Genomic DNA, 16,041 nt, shown 5'->3' on the forward strand with positions numbered 1-16,041 from the left:
GTTAAACTCAGCTAATAAATCAATCCACATTGTGCAGGAAAATACCACATTTAGGTTGTTCTCTGTAGAGGATGTGTTGACTTCCTTTCACTTAGAAAATCTACAAAACATGTACTTTGACCAGGGGTCAAGCCCACAATGAGGGCAGACCCTCCCTATTCTAAAGAAAAAAAACAAAACTATTGCTTATGCTTATATATATATATATATATATATATATATATATATATATATATATATATATATATATATATATATATATATATATATATCTTTACCTTAAAATCAAGAGCAGGGAGGAAAATCACACTCCTCATAAGTGCAGTCATATGCAAACGTCTGAACAAACATTGTCAAATTACATGTTTTGTTGATTTATGTAGAAGGTAAAACATCTTCTACACAGAGAGAGAGAGAGAGAGAGAGAGAGAGAGAGAGAGAGAGAGAGAGAGAGAGAGAGAGAGAGAGAGAGAGAGAGAGAGAGAGAGATATGCAGTCATATGCTGAGGTTTGTGAGCTGCTGGTCAAACTGTAGTGTAGAGCACACTTATATCACATTTTTAGCACACAATTTCATATTACCTGCTAAATTTAACATTGCAAAATATATAAATGTGTCAACACTCCACATTTTAGATTTATTTTGATATCTCATCTTCAGCAATTATGCATCGAAGTGTGCAGAACTGTGTTCCCAGTACATGTTCACTTACTTTCATTTAGAAAAATCAACAAAATATTATTTGACTGTGCGCACCCAAACTTTTGCATACAAGTATATTAGCTTGTGGCCACCTCATTATATAAATGTATGAAACACTGGCATATTAAAATTAACTGGATTTTCAGTCGTTCCTTATTTTTGCTACTTTGATTCAAGTTTTGAATTTTGAAATTTGAATAAATTTTGAATTTTGTAAATCATTACACCCTGATTACAGCACAATGTATGGAAACAAATGTCTCAGGTAACCAACCATACTACACAAATACAGCAGAGATCAAGTGGAAAAACTGACCCACTATGGGGATGCCTCCATTTCTAATACAGTGGATGTTTTAATCCTCTCTCAACAAGACACTGAGAAGAAGAGCTCAAGAGGGATCATCGGTTCTTATTCTCTGTCTCAATGTCATTAAATTCAGTTAGCATACCAGATCCTTCTTTTAAAATCACTTTATTATTGACATCATGCTGACATCACTGGAATATTACATCATTTCTCTTGCAGTACTAATCACCTGTGTTGATGTTCGAAGCCTTTGCTCCCTTTAACCTCACAGATCGCTCATAAACTGATGTGTTTGCCAATTTTAATCAACACCGAAACGTTTTTCGATTTCAGTCCCCTTTTAGCTCCGTTTCTTCCCCTGAAAGAGCAGCCATGGTGAAGCTTCCTGCTTGTTCTATATACATGCACGGTGCCTTTAATCATATCTCGTGGTTATACTCTGATTGTCTAAGTAGAACAGAATCAGTAGTGATGCTATTAAATGAGATGACGGATGGAGGAAATTATTCACTGTGCTCATGTGGATGAGTGAAAGGCTCTCGCCGCGTGACGTGCATCGCGAGAGAAAACACAATTCGTTCACGCACTCAGTAAAAATCACTTAGATCATCTCAAGAATCATGAAAAAGCACTGCATTACGTCTTTAGAAGCGTAAATAATCCTATCTTCCGTGTCGCCTCCAACAGCAATACTATTTTCAATAGTCTGAAAAGGTTCCGTTCTTTGCCCTTTGGGTTATAAAACCTTTATCAAGGTTTCGGACCAACAACTAGGGCTACACAATATATCCATACTCCTTATTGCAGTGTTGGCCTTTTCAAAATTTGGCAGATGCTCCAGATCCAGAGTGACTTACAGTTTGATTATTTTACACAGGTAGGCGAAGGTGGTGTTAGGAGTCTTGCCCAAGGACTCTTATTGGTATAGTGTAGGGTGTTTGCCCAGGTGGGGATTGAACCCCAGTTTACAGCATAGAAGGCAGAGGTGTTAACCACTACACTATCCAACCACTATCCAACCAATTAAATGTGGCATCATTTAATTATTTTACCTCTTTTAAAAATAGTTATTCATTTTGGTAGGGATGCTACGATATGGGAAATCAGAGCTGATAACAAAATTTAATATATTTCCAGAGCACATTAGTGCAGTAACCTGGCATTGCCTCAATGTTCTGTGCTTCAAGAGCACATTTACATTTATGGCATTTGACACTCTTATGCATTGTGAACTTACAATTTGACCATTTTACACAGATGGGTGAGGGTAGTGTTAGGAGTCTTGCCCATGGACTATAGTGTAGGGTGTTTGCACTTGTGTGAATGCTGCTGCTGCACTTGCGTCAAAATGACTCATTGTACTAAAAGCCAGTTGCCTCTTGCTTTCAATGAAGGACTTATTTACTTTGTATGTTATTTAAACAGGCAACTGATTCATTGAATAATTTTAAATGCCAGTCTGGCTCATTAAAGACCAAATCATGCTATTTATCTCACGACTTTAGCTAATGGAAATGTATTACTGTATTTCAGGTGCTCACTTAGCCCACACTGTGTGAATTAACACACTGTGAATTTAAACCCCCCCCCCAATATATCAATATATCAGCAACACCATATTTTGGCCATATTGTATAGCCCTACTCGGAACCTTGGTCGGAACCCTGTTCTAACCTTCAGAAGCATCTGCTTGCCGGCTGGATGTTGCGAGACGTTTACTAAGACAGGCCTTACACTACAAAATCACTGGCTCAAGCTTCGTTAGGGCTCTAGATCCTTTTTACTGGCATTAAAAGAAAAAGTATGGGAGGAGACAGAATTGGTATGATCTTGTGTGAATGTTTAAGACAAATAAATAACTTTACAAAAAGAAATAAAAATCAACTGTCCTATGTACAACAAACCCAAAACTTCCACAGCATTCAGATGGCAAGAACTGTCAACTCTTCCTACTAGTCACATTAAGAGATAGCAGAAAAAGGAAAAAAAAAAGAAAAAAAGTGTCTTCCTGCATTTACCTACAAGCTTCCGCCCATCAAATCTCTATCTGAAACAGCAATGCGGTGACTGAATTCAATGTGAGTAGCTGGATGTAAAATTATGAACGTGTCGTCCACCCTGCCCTTTACTTTTTCCCACCAAATAACTTCCCTCTCACTCCTGATTAGTGAGGGTTTGAACCCCCGGAGCCAGGGGGCGCCGTAGCCCCGCCGCTCCCTCTCTGTCCATGAGCTCTCCCGTGTCCCAGAATGCAGTGTGCGCTGCCGCAGCCTTCTTCGTCCTCTCCCTCGCTCTCCGTGGAGGATTCGCCAAACTGCCGAGGCTTCTCGTAAACACAACAACCTGATTAACAAGATTGGACGCTCCAGGTTAGGATGAGAAAGTGCTGCAAAGCTTTTTACAACATCTGAAACGTTTCTATTTCGGGCATTTGGGCTATTACACTTTCAAGTCATCCACTCTCGGCCCCAAGTCTAGCAATTAAAACTTGACAAAGATTTTTCAGGCTAGTTTTGATGTTTCTTAAAGTGATAATTTGGTGAAAAGCCTGATGTCAAACAGACTTGCTCATGCAGTTTCTAATCCTGTAAGCATGCTCTACATGAGTTACCATGGCAACAACCCCCAGTGCCAGTAAAAACCTTATTTATCGCCAGTAGGCCTGTCGCAGTTACTACACAACTGCCCGATTGCAGTTATTTAAGTTGATCACAATTGTTTAACGCCATTCGGAGCTTTCACAATCATGTGTTTATGTTGCAACAAAATGTGATCAATTGAAAGAGACAGGGGGTGTATTAATCACAAAACTGCATTAACTGTAATTTCATGGCCAAATTAAAGATGAAAAACTACCACAAATAACATAAAATGTCACTGACTACATTAGCAAGTCTTTTAGAGACTTTACAACTCAAGACAGTTTAAGTGAGTTTGTGATCACTTAGTCATGCAGTTTGCATGATCCTAACTGGTGGCATATAAAACATCCACTATCAGTCATTTACACCAGCATCGTAGCTCCAGGACAAAACTAAAGAAGCAAACTTTGGATGCTCAATGTGTCGTGGCTGACTGACAGCTTTTGGGGAAAAGGGAGAAATTGCATTAGTTAGATTTATCACTGAACTATCACTTTAAATTCTGATCTGATGTATAAGAAACAAACCATACTCACACTTCGAGGACCTCCTACCCAAATGCTCGTTGTCCACCGTGTCACTGGACCACTCAACCTTTTTCTCAGTCTTCCTCTTTCGAAGCTTGATGGTCAAGCTTCTCCCCTCCTACAGGATACAGAAGAGTCGTGAAGAAACCCAGAAAAACAACTTAAAACCAGCCGTTGTCTTACTGTGACCAGTAGCTGCGACCTAAAAAGGACCACATCAGCACTTTTCAACCTAATCTGTCAGATACATAAAATACAGTCAATTACTAGGGACAATAGTTCCCTCTCACAAAACACACTCACACTCACTGACGAGCCTTGTTCAGCACCTGCCTATTGGCCTGTGTTATTAATGAGTTCCTATTCAATGTGAGTGACTGTAAGTGACTGTATGCTGCCCATGTGGCAGACACTGAGTAGGTTAAAAACTCTAAACCAGGTGTCTTTAATTAAAACTGAATAAGGTCCAGTTAAGGAAAATATCCTCAAGCAAAGGTCCGGAACATCATAATGTCTAACTTGCCTCATGATTCAGTGCCACATACTGTTTACTTAATTAGTACTTATATAAACATTGTACATAGTCAACAACTGAATGTCAAAACAAATCAAAGTCCAATTCAGTGATTTCAACAACATTTATTGTGAGTTTTCTCTTTCAGAGCACACCATGTGAAATAATCCGACTCACTTTCTTCTCCGAATGTCTCTCCTCGTCCCTCCCCTGTGTGTGCGTCACTCACTCGAGTCTCAGTGCTCATCGAAATGCACAGATTAGCTGAGTAGCATCCCGTGTGATATTTACAAAGCATGCGATTGGTCTGTGAGTTTTCCAGGTTGCTAAACCGGTGACGCAATGACTAGAAATGATAGGCTGATTAAAATAAGACCACCCTGTTGAAATTAAATAATTATCCATAGTATATAGATTCTAGGACCAGGTCCGCATAGGACAGCATCTGCTGTCCGCCTATTAGTGACCTCTGCTCTAAAGTGTTCCCCAAATCCCCTAAAGTAACACCAAAAGTCTGTTCACTCGGTGGCCTTTTGATAATATAACCAGGTGCTTATTTCTAGTCATAGAGGACCAGCCTCCAATCTCTATGAATAGGGAGAGACCTAGAAACCCCAAACTGAAAGCCTTAAAGCAGCACTATTAAAGACTTTTTGGTTAAAATTAAAGGAAGCGGTCAAACATGCCCAAATATGATGTGTTCTGCTGCAAGTCAGCCTATAAAACCTGTAATAAGGTCAGATTTGGCAGGAGTTCTGCGTCACATGTCCTTCCACACACACAGGCTCAAAAAGAAGGTCTGGCTTGATGTTTAGGTCTCAAATGCAGAATCAACATTACACTGATGAAGATTTGAATGAGTTCTCTTTGAATTCTCTTTCAACACGTTCCTAATCTTTAGTTCATCCACTTTGGAAAAGAGGTCCGAAGCACAATCCACATCACCAAAATACTCTGCATGCTACATGCAATACACATTACTCTGAACATGTATCGACTGTGGCATGTGGGCAAAAAAGCTTCAACAAGTTTGATATTTGCTAAATCACTGATAGAAGTGTTTTTTTTTTTTTTTAACTACAGCTGTTAAGCCTATAGGCGGAGGGAGCTTACCACTGAAAATAAGCAGAGATGAAAAATAAAAGCAGTAGATTGTGACTACAACCCTCCTTTCACTAAGCTTCTTATCCCAGCAATAAAAATGATCAAGGCAAAAAAACTGCTTGCTTACACCTGAAAAAAATCTGATGACTTACATTTGGTTACCATTCAAATGCACAAACCTGATTAACTGGCTTTGCGTTACACCATAATAAAAAGACAAGATGAGGGGCTTGGTGTGGAGGGGTGGTGGTGGTTAATCAAGCCCACAATAGGTAAATAAACAAGCAAATTATGCTATGGTGACTAATATTTCCATATTTGTGATTAAACTTTATACTTCATCTTTAATAAGGTAAGCAACCCATTCATTATTTCTTATCAAACTCCAATACAACGCCACTAAATCATATGCAAAGCTTAAAGGAGTCAGACCATGGCTCAAAAAACAGATAGCAAAATCCTAGCTGTCTACTAATGAAATTAAGCCCCTGTTGCTGCAGCAGCAGGGATGAAGACCCACCCACATAAACAGACCAGGTGTGGGAGGATTATGACAGTCCTGACGAAGGCTAGGCTAGTCACAGGTGAAATGCCTTAAAGAAAACACTGTGTGGGAATCAGGGTACAAAACCGCATGTCAGCAGGCTGGGGTCAGTGAAATGCTGCAAGCAGAAGATGCCTAATTCTGTGAAAACAGCTGAGAAGCCTTGGGATAACGGATATTAAATGAATACCAAGACTATTTACATAAGAGCTGAAATTATGCAAAATTATTATTCCTTCATTCTCTTTCACAAACCCATCCATCCATCCATCATCTTCCGCTTCTCTGGGGTTCGGGTCACGGGGGCAGCGATATAGTCACGCCTTTCACAAACCACGTGATTAAATTTAAACTGCTTTGTCTTTATTTAACAATTTCCTTTATACAACCATCTAATCTGTGGTTAGTTAAAGATGTATATAGTGCAAAAGATACAAACAGAACATCAAGTAATTAACGCCACACATACATACATACATTCAACGCCATATAGGAAGACTACACTGTACACTTTCAGTCTGGCAAAGCCAGCTGGAGAACATGCAAATAAAACAAAGAAACTGGTAAAAGACCCAAGCCTGTTCAGAATAAGGGTATCAGACAGGCACCTCCGCTGCACATCAGACTCGGTTTAACAAAACTGAGCTGGATGATGTATCCTGAGATCATGAAATGACATATAAATGTGCATTATTTTAATCATTATTTTACAAGGTAAAAAGGGAAATCCAAAGATTTTTCTAAAATTCTTAAGAACTCAATCATTAAGATGTTCGGTTAAACAAAAAAAAAAAGTGGTTTGATGTGAAGCGGCTCACTGCAGAGAAAAGAATCAACTGATTTCTTTACAGCGGTGGTGACAGCAGCCAGGAGTCACAAGGTCTACAACACAAATACAGCTACTTTATTTACTAGCCAAAACCACCAGTGAACCTACAAGTGCCTGAGTTTTATACATAATGTTGGTAAAATTGAGGTTGAATTAAAACGTGTGTTTTAGCCTTTGGTGATTAGTCTTCCCTGTCAGATCTAGACCTGCTGGAGTCTCTGCTGTGCTGTAATCTGTGGTCAGTCACTCATTACAGAACTGACTCTGCGTTTTTCTTTCCTTTCTTTGCCGAGTTGAACAGCCGCCCATCCTGTGCGTCTGATGCTGCTGCCTCTTCTGCCTTGATCGAGTGCCACTGCTCATCAGCCTTCTGGACCGGCTTGACCACCACTGAGCTTCCTGCTGTACAACGCTGTGCAGTCCTCACCTCAGATGCTGCCGCCGCTGCATATTCATAAACTAATCAAATTAACCAGTGCCCACCTGTTTTTCCCGCTTTGTACTATAGTACTTCATACTAACAACGTTTGCCATCTGGTGTCCACCAGAGAAGGATGGGTTCTCCTTTGGAGTCTTGGTTCCTCTCAAGGTTTCTTCCTCCTGCTCTTAGGGAGTTCTATCTTGCCACTGTCACCACTGGCGATGCTCATGGGGGCTCGGACCCGGATTTTCTCTTTTCTCTTTCTTTCTGTAATACTGATTGTTCTGTAAAGCTGCTTTGTGACAACGCCCGTTATAAAATGCGCTATATAAACAAACTTATAAATAAACTTAAACCTATAAATAAACAGTGTCTCAGGCATCAGGCAGTGTCTGCAGAACCAATTCATGTAATAGCTTCCTGTGAGGGAGCTTCTTCAGATTGTCAGGGAGGCGACTTTGTTCAATTCAATTCTGACTCAATATGTTTCTCTAAAACGAAGCATTTCAGATAAAACTACTCTTAACAATATTTACATCCTAAACATCTAATCATGCAGAAATTGAAAGATCATCGTAATCCCCTTTTTAAAGAAGAGCAAATGTACTGTACATTCAGTGTGTACTCACCAATCAAACCGTGATACAGGACTTTGTCACAATTGAATATTCGTCTTTTGTAAACGAACAGCAGCTTCAACGCTTCAATTTTCTAACAGAAATTTTGCAGCAGGATATGCAAGCAGATTCCCTTCTGCAGTAATTATAGACCCTTTTTATAAACTCACTAATATCAGCCTAGCAAGCCAACCACATCCTTCATGACTACTGTTACTGGATGCACCATCTTCTTAATAGACTGGTTCAACTCAAACCCAGGAAAACCGTACAGAACCCATACAGCCTTGCAGAACCCATGAGAGAATGTTAAATGGGCTCATATCCTGCACTTTACTCAAACTCTATTTAGGTCCCTGAGGTCCACTTTGTTGCTGTCCAAAGTAAAACAAGTATCTCCAAAATGGCATTTTTTACACGAAAGGGCAAAAACACTCGCACCTTTCACTGTAAGTTAATGTAAAGAGATTTCATTCAAAGTGATTTTGGAGCTTTTCTATTAGTCCATTCATCATAAAACTGTCACACCACTTAAACAGATAGTTGGTGTGTAGAAAAGACATAGAAAAATAAAAATCCACAAAAATGGAGATACACGGTTTTCTTTGGGCAGCATCGTTTATAACATTTGCGAAGTTTAATGCACCAAAAATAGCCATAATTCATTTTCCAGCCTTTTTTTAACCCGTTTAAACAGGCTTCTTTTCTTACTGTTCTGTCTCAGCTCAGTCCTGGCTGGCTGCACTGTATTGTGCCTCACTCAAAAAGCCATCTGGTTCGAAACACTCTATATAACGCCAGTGTTAATGGGTGGGGCTAAACTGCTGTAGGCTATATAGGATATATGGAAACGTGCTGATCTGTGTGTAAACAGTGAATTAAAACAGGCTAGTTTGCCACCTTAGTTTACATTTGTAGACTGTATGGCCTGGGGAGCGAATGGCAACTGAAACTGAAAATGTTTACATACTAACCCAACCCCAAAGATACGGGTCCTTAAAGTTATATATAACATCCAACAACGGGCGCCATCAGCCTGAAATATAAAGCACAAACACTTTACCAGCCGATTACAAATCAATTACTATCTCACATAACCTTTACAAACTAACAGTGTGTTGTTTTTATTGACTGCACTTCGTTTGAATCCAAATTTTCCTAACAGACGGTAACACTGGGATTCCTTGCTTTATTTGATGTTTATAAAGCTGTTTGGCGTGCTCGTGGTCTGAACACATCCACAGATCACCGCAACGGCCGCAGAACTATTACTTCATTCTACCAAGAAAATCAAAGGTCCACCACTCAGCCCGAGAAAAGATGTAAGTTAATAAAATCTAATGTCCAAGAAGGTCTATAAAACAGGATTAATGAAGACTGCAGTGTCATTACACAAAGAGCCAGGGAAGATAGAAAGCCACGAAATGTACCACAACATTACTGCTATTACTAAAAAATGGCAATGCTACATTTACGCATAAATATCTTACACAGGTAGTGTTTTTTTTTCTTAATACACTGATGTGACATCATAAAACACGATAAACTGCCAGGTAATTATTCTAACACACATCCAGTCAGCACATGCCTATAAGAGACCCTCTAAAGACACCCAGGGGGCATGAGGGACATGGGCTTAGATTTCAATACACCGTCCGTAAACATGTAAAATGCATTAACAACTTCACAATCAAGACGAGATTATTCCATGATACAAACAGAACAATATTTCTACATTACAAAATAAGAGTTATTTAACAGAAACCAAGAAAACAGCCAAGAACTCCAGGGAGCTTCTGGGCAAAAGACTCTTCAGTCTGTAGGACCCATCCAGATTCACTGATCCTAACTAGGCTGACCCAAGCAACTGAGGATTATACAAGAAATAGTACGTGTCACTATATTTCTATTGATCATTTTAACAAATGAGAAAAGCAGAAAAATATTAAGTTAGTGCAATGACTGTGTTTTTAATATTACAGGCCAATCTACTGGGCCATATGTGAACAGGAACATCTGTGGTCTGTGACCGCTGCTACCTACCTGTGTTCAAAAAGGTGAAAAAGGACAATTTATGGAAAAGCATACCTGCCTAAAACGTTCAGACGTGCTCGGAGCAGTAAACTAGTTTTGGGTTAGCTATAAGATGGCATAAGGTCTGTTATACAGCAGGTTTTGACATAAGGTGGACATACATCCACAGCACTGAGAGTACTGCCTCTCCATTAGCAGCATGGCACAGTTTCTATAGGGCATTTTTGCTGTATCACTCCACACCCAGTGGAAGCCTATTGGACCATCCTTCACTTCAGTTCAAATTTACGAAGCTTCCTATTCGAACTCCCCCGTTCCACCTTAAACGGTGTAGCACATTCTGGCGCCTCGCCTAACCCAGAACGTAGCCGCTCCTCCATTTAAGGTGGGACGGGAACATCCGAACAAAAAGCTGGAGAAGGAGAAACTGATTTCAGCCTCGCCTTAAATTTTAACAAAGGAACAACAACAAATAAAACACCGTTGCTATAAAAAGCTGCTAGACTCTAATAAATTAATAATAAAATAAAAAAACACACGCTTTTATAGCCAAAAAACGTCTGGTAACCGCCCCAGAGTGAAGCGACAAGAACCTTTAGTGTCTCCCAAGCGTTAAGGTTAACCCAGAGTGTTGGATGTGAGAGCGGGGATGGTCACCTGCTGAGGCGGCGGAGGAGGCGCGGCCGTCGGCACCGTCTCCGTTATCGTCTCGCTGGACGGACCAGGGACCTCCGCCATGCTCACGAAGCTAACGGCTCCCTCCTGCGAAACAACAACGAAGCGTCTACGATCTAGGACACCCCCGTGGATGACTCGCCTGGCTACCTTTAGTGCTGAAACGCATATAAAAAGAGGAGAAACGGGCCGACAGTGAGCGGGAGAGCCGGAGATCCGCGGCCGGAGATCCGTGAGCTGCGCGCTGGGCACAGGCCGGAGGAAGCAATTCACGGACGGACCAGCTCCTCGCTTTTTGTGCTCATCTAAATGCACGCCGGCGGGGGAACGACGTGGACCCAACGCATGCAACACAAATTAAAACCCGGCTAGTTTGAAATAGCCTAGTTTATTCCGATTCGGCGGTGTCGTTGGTGTTTTCTTCACATTTGTATGTTTCACCAAGCGCAGCGTTTAGTTTATTGTATTATGTGGGAACAGAGTGAAGCTCCCGGCATGTCTGCGCCCTGAAGAGCCACAGAGGCTGAAGGTAGGTTAGGTTCCCTCTGACTTTCCCTCTGCTGTCTACACTGTTTTTAAATACCTCCTTTTTACACAAAATGTAATATTTTCCTTTGTTTTTTACTCGGTTGGTCCCATTTCGCTTTCTGTCTGTAACGCCTGCTTGTTTCACGAAGTTCCACCTTAAATGGTGCAGCAGTTAACTCACATTCTGGCACCTCAGGCTTACTGCTGCACCATTTAAGGTGGAGCGGGAGCCAGCTTCAGCCTCAGCGTGTCTTATTGGTCATTTTGACTGTCCTTGGGCTGTTTGAAAGTGAGTAATAAATGAAATAAAACCTTTAATATTGTTGCACACTAACCATGGCCATCCTGAGTCGTTCAGATTCATCCAAGTCACGCATAGCCTTCAGCACTTTTTGTCTGAACCAAACATTTTCAGGCATCAAATGGTGCCATTGCTGGTATGTGACATTACTTGAACGAGTAACTGCCCGTATTACTCTTTCTTCACCTGCTCTCAAAGTACAAGGGCTGGTCCTGCACCTTCTCAGCGTGGTAAACTGCGAACATCAGTTAAAAACAGCCATCTCGTGAATATTCTAAGGGCACACCACTTATTTAGGAGGGAGAAAAAGCAATAATAATAATACTATTTGCCTGTTTATTGCAAGACGTAGTCCCTTCTAGCAGTCATTAGCTGTTCTTCCCTTTGCAAGCTCCAGATGGTCCTGAACTCTGCTCACCATCTCACCTCCCTCGTGCCCAGTCTTACTGTCACATTACACCTATTATCCAAAATCTCCACTCGCTCCCTGTAGTGCACCACATAGGTTTAAAAATTCTGCTACTCATGTTTAAATCCCTTAAAAGTCTCGCTCCTTTTTACTAGTCAGAGCTTCTTCTCACCTCTAGACCCCCCTTTCTTTACCATTCTTCCAGTGCCTCCTTCATCCAGCCTCCACAGTCTCAGTGATCAAGGTTTCTCCAGATTTGATTCCCTCTGTCTGGAACTCTCTTCCCTTACATGTCAGACAGTAAAAGTTCAGTTTTTGTGTTTAAATCAAATCTCAGAACAAACCTATTTTCCCTGGCCTACAGCATTTCCACTTTATGTGGATTATTTTTCTACATTTCTGCATAATCAAATGGTTAAGATGTAACGAAAGTCGTTCAGAGTAGTTTGATGTGGACTTCTCTGTTCTAGAGTCAGACATGTTCAGTTTGGTGGTGATAGGAACCCGAAGGATTTTATGCCTTTAAGAAAATTGTGACATGAAAGCGTTATGAATTATGAATATGCAGTCTGAGACATTTTTCACAACAGATTTCAAGATAAGCTTTTGGCCTAAAACATACGTTTTAAATCCGCTCACAGTGGCAGTGTGCATGCAGAGCTTTGTGTGGCTATAACCTATTTTTATCAGATTTATCACTGTTTTACTCTTATCAACACTGCAGGTCCACTGGACGTTTTGGGCAGTAAATATTTATATTTATATTTGTGTTGTAGACATTATGACACTGCTGTCCGGTCACCACCATGGTAAAGAAATCTGACTCATTATGTTTCTTTACAATGTTTTATATCAAACCACCCTGAGATACTGTGTTCACATCTTACCATTTGAATTATGCAGACATTTTGGAAACCTGGCAGAATTACCCTTTAAATAAATTTGTCTATTATTATTATTATTATTATTATTATTAAAAAGATGGAAAAAAGATTCACCTAAGTGCTCAGAAGTCTTGGAAGAACTAATGATGGTCTCACAGGCATGGTTGCTTTTTTTGCTTTTGTTTTCTTTCTTTCCTAGTTAGTTTGTTCTGTTTAGAAGTTCCTCTTTTATCATTCAAGCCCACCTGTTTGCATTTAGGCGATGTGGCGGCCCACCTGTGGCAGGTCCCTGAGGGCAGGCGGTGGAAGTTTACCCAGAGTGTGGAGCAAATGGGGGCAGAGGCTCTGCTCTCCAGCAGCTCAGCCTCCACCTTCCTCCTACTCATCCTCCTCAGAGCCCTTACATCCTCATAGACCTCAGTCAGAAAAGGCAAAACGGAAAAGAAAGAGAGAAGAGGCCATACTCGAAAGTGTAGGTTCATGACTTATTACTGTTGACTAATCGAGAATGTTAGTGTTAAATATGAGTCATTACACTCATTGACAATGAGTGTCCTGTTTATCTTGTCCTTGTAGAATGTTGATAATGTTGGGATGAAATGGTCAGAAAAAGAGAAGATAGTGTACACGGCTGCTGTCTTGCCTGGAGAGAAGAAAGGTACCGTGTTTTGTTCTTATAATGTGCATTCATTCAAATACACTAAGTGGGAATCTCCGGGATGGAAAATGCTTATAATTGTACTTATTATAAATGATATAATTGTACATATAAATAGTTTAGTAAGAGTTGTATGTTACTCCTGTGTTATTGTAATTTAATACTTGTACTCTTTCTGCATGTTGACTCTTAATATTACCTGTTAAGACATTCACTTTTTGCTATATATACTTAAGTATGTTTTAATGCAGATACTTTTTTCTTTAACTCAAACAGATTTTGGGCTCCATACATCCGCTTTTAACTGAGGAAGATTTTGACAAAGTGTTCATACAGTCATATGCAAATGTTTGGCAGCCCCAGTCAAATGATGTGTTTTATTGATTTTATTTTTGAAGTGAAAGTGAAAATAAATTAGCACCTCCTCTACAGAAAACACGCTTCTGAATGTTTTAATGCACTTTTTGTTGAATGTAACATAATTGTAAAAACAAATACAAATTGAGGTTAAACTCAGCAAATAAATAAAAATTATGCTGTAAAATCTGCAGAAAAAATGTCATATTTACACAGGTTCTCTGTAGAGGATGTGTTGGCTTATTTTTACTTTAAAAATCAGTGAACATGTAATTCGACTGGGGTGTTTAAACTTTTGCACATGACTATTTTCACTCAAGAACAGTTTCTTTTTTTTTTACATCCCTTGAGAACTCTTAATTCACACTGGTAAAGAAGAACGAATGAAACAAACAAAATAAAAATGTCAAATGAAATATCAGTGTAATAACAATGTAATAAACTAAAACCTTTATTTGTTGAAAATGTTATGTTTATAAAGCGCAAACGAAACAAGGGAGCTAAGCTTCAGGTGTGTTGTAAAGAGTTCCAGCCTGCTGGTGCACAGTAATTAAAACCAGTTCTCCAAGCTCATTAAAGCTTGATGTACTGGAAGCATAATCTTCCCACAAGAATGTGTTTCGTACAGTCTATTGTCTGTTGGCTGATGAGGTCCTTGCAAGTAAACAGAAGCCATTTGAATAGTTGTGCACTGCCTGTCCAAAGACATGCAGACACCTCTTCGACTTACTAAATTGAGCTACTCTGAAGGGAAATTCCACTGATTGTTCAAAATATCTGCATAATTCAGTTTGTTGTGAAATTGTTTATTGTAAACAAGCCCAGATTGCTGTGCAGTGGGGGGGTGTCCAAAATTAAGTCTATGATTAAGTCTGCAATTAAAATGTATCTATTTTACTCCAAAAATGAGTGAAGCTACACGTGTCAGCAGAGTTTTTTATATATAATGTTGATTATGATTAAATGGTGGTAAATGGGGAACAGATATTTCTTCTTTGGAGGCCTTACAACACCCTGTATGTGCCTCCCCACCATGAATGGTTTAAAATAATATGTTTATGGCCAAAAGCAATCGTAAACAAACAACATTGCAGGTATCAGGTGATATATTCATTACCATTTCATGTAACTTTTTGTGAGATGGCTTTTACAGACAATGAACACTTTGATTAGTATGGAGAATTTCACATCAAACCGGAGTGGTGGAGGCCCATTCCAATACCTTTGGAATGATTTGGAGAGATCTAGAACTGATTATCCATCACCAGTAGCTGACATCACTGACGTTGTTGCGGCTGAATGCAATCAAATCCTCACAGCAGTGTTCAATGTCTAGTTGAAATCCTTCCCAGAAGAGTAGAGGCTGTTACTTCAGGAAAGGAGGAGCAAGCTCCTCACTAACACCCTTTATTTCAAAAGAAGCATCAGTGTCTACAAACTTTTGGGCCTGTGCTTTACACACTGTATACAGCTGTCAGTACTGTAAGACTCAGTAGTGATGGATCTGTGCATTTTTCCAATGTTACATTCACAGAAGTTCATGCACTGAAACAAGCCACTCTGTGTTCGAAAATACACGTACTGATATAATTATAACATTGACGTTTAATAACATTTTAATAATATTTATGTCTGTTCTTACTGTTTTCTCCATAAGACACAACTGTGCCCCTCCCACAGTCCTACAGCCCAGAATATGTGGAGTCCTGCTGGTATCCGTGGTGGGAGAAACAGGGATTTTTTAGGCCTGAGAAACATGTAAGAGAAGGAAAACACAGACCAGGCATTTCCTACATGCAAATCAAATGAACAGAGAGGCGTGACTGAGACAGGCTATGTTCTAAAACTCATCTCATTCATATTCCTTTTCACTGTGCCATTGCACATTAACCCTTGTGTGGTGTTGTGTTTGTTACTCTATGGTCTAGTGGACCCGTCGCATCATGTAAAAATACCAGATGTTCTCCTTTAGCAGCTGTAGCCA

The 16,041-nt window shown here is 40.0% G+C and overlaps 2 protein-coding genes across 3 annotated transcripts in view; one reads left to right on the top strand and one right to left on the bottom strand.

Annotated features, from left to right (window-relative positions):
* Positions 1 to 1,162: 1,162 nt before the first annotated feature.
* Positions 1,163 to 11,161, bottom strand: ppp1r11 (protein phosphatase 1, regulatory (inhibitor) subunit 11). Its single transcript, XM_017711422.2, has 3 exons — positions 10,903 to 11,161; positions 4,192 to 4,300; positions 1,163 to 3,356 (listed from the first exon to the last, which is right to left on the bottom strand). Exons 1-3 carry the CDS (start codon positions 10,981 to 10,983, stop codon positions 3,178 to 3,180), a joined length of 369 nt encoding a protein of 122 aa, XP_017566911.1. The 5' UTR covers positions 10,984 to 11,161; the 3' UTR covers positions 1,163 to 3,177.
* Positions 11,162 to 11,243: 82 nt separating this feature from the next.
* vars2 (valyl-tRNA synthetase 2, mitochondrial) overlaps positions 11,244 to 16,041 on the top strand; it is a 32,200-nt gene continuing 27,402 nt past the window's right edge. The window contains exons 1-4 of one of the 2 annotated variants that reach the window (XM_017711421.2): positions 11,244 to 11,449; positions 13,302 to 13,514; positions 13,619 to 13,700; positions 15,715 to 15,815. In XM_017711421.2, coding sequence (XP_017566910.1) covers positions 13,305 to 13,514; positions 13,619 to 13,700; positions 15,715 to 15,815 — 393 coding nt within the window. In that variant the 5' untranslated portion in view covers positions 11,244 to 11,449; positions 13,302 to 13,304. Of the gene's footprint in view, positions 11,450 to 13,301; positions 13,515 to 13,618; positions 13,701 to 15,714; positions 15,816 to 16,041 lie in introns of those variants that run through there. The other variant, XM_037535389.1, reaches the window with a different exon arrangement.

The sequence above is a fragment of the Pygocentrus nattereri genome, chromosome 27 (assembly GCF_015220715.1).
Source record: "Pygocentrus nattereri isolate fPygNat1 chromosome 27, fPygNat1.pri, whole genome shotgun sequence".
In the NCBI taxonomy this organism is placed as follows: Eukaryota; Metazoa; Chordata; class Actinopteri; order Characiformes; family Serrasalmidae; genus Pygocentrus; species Pygocentrus nattereri.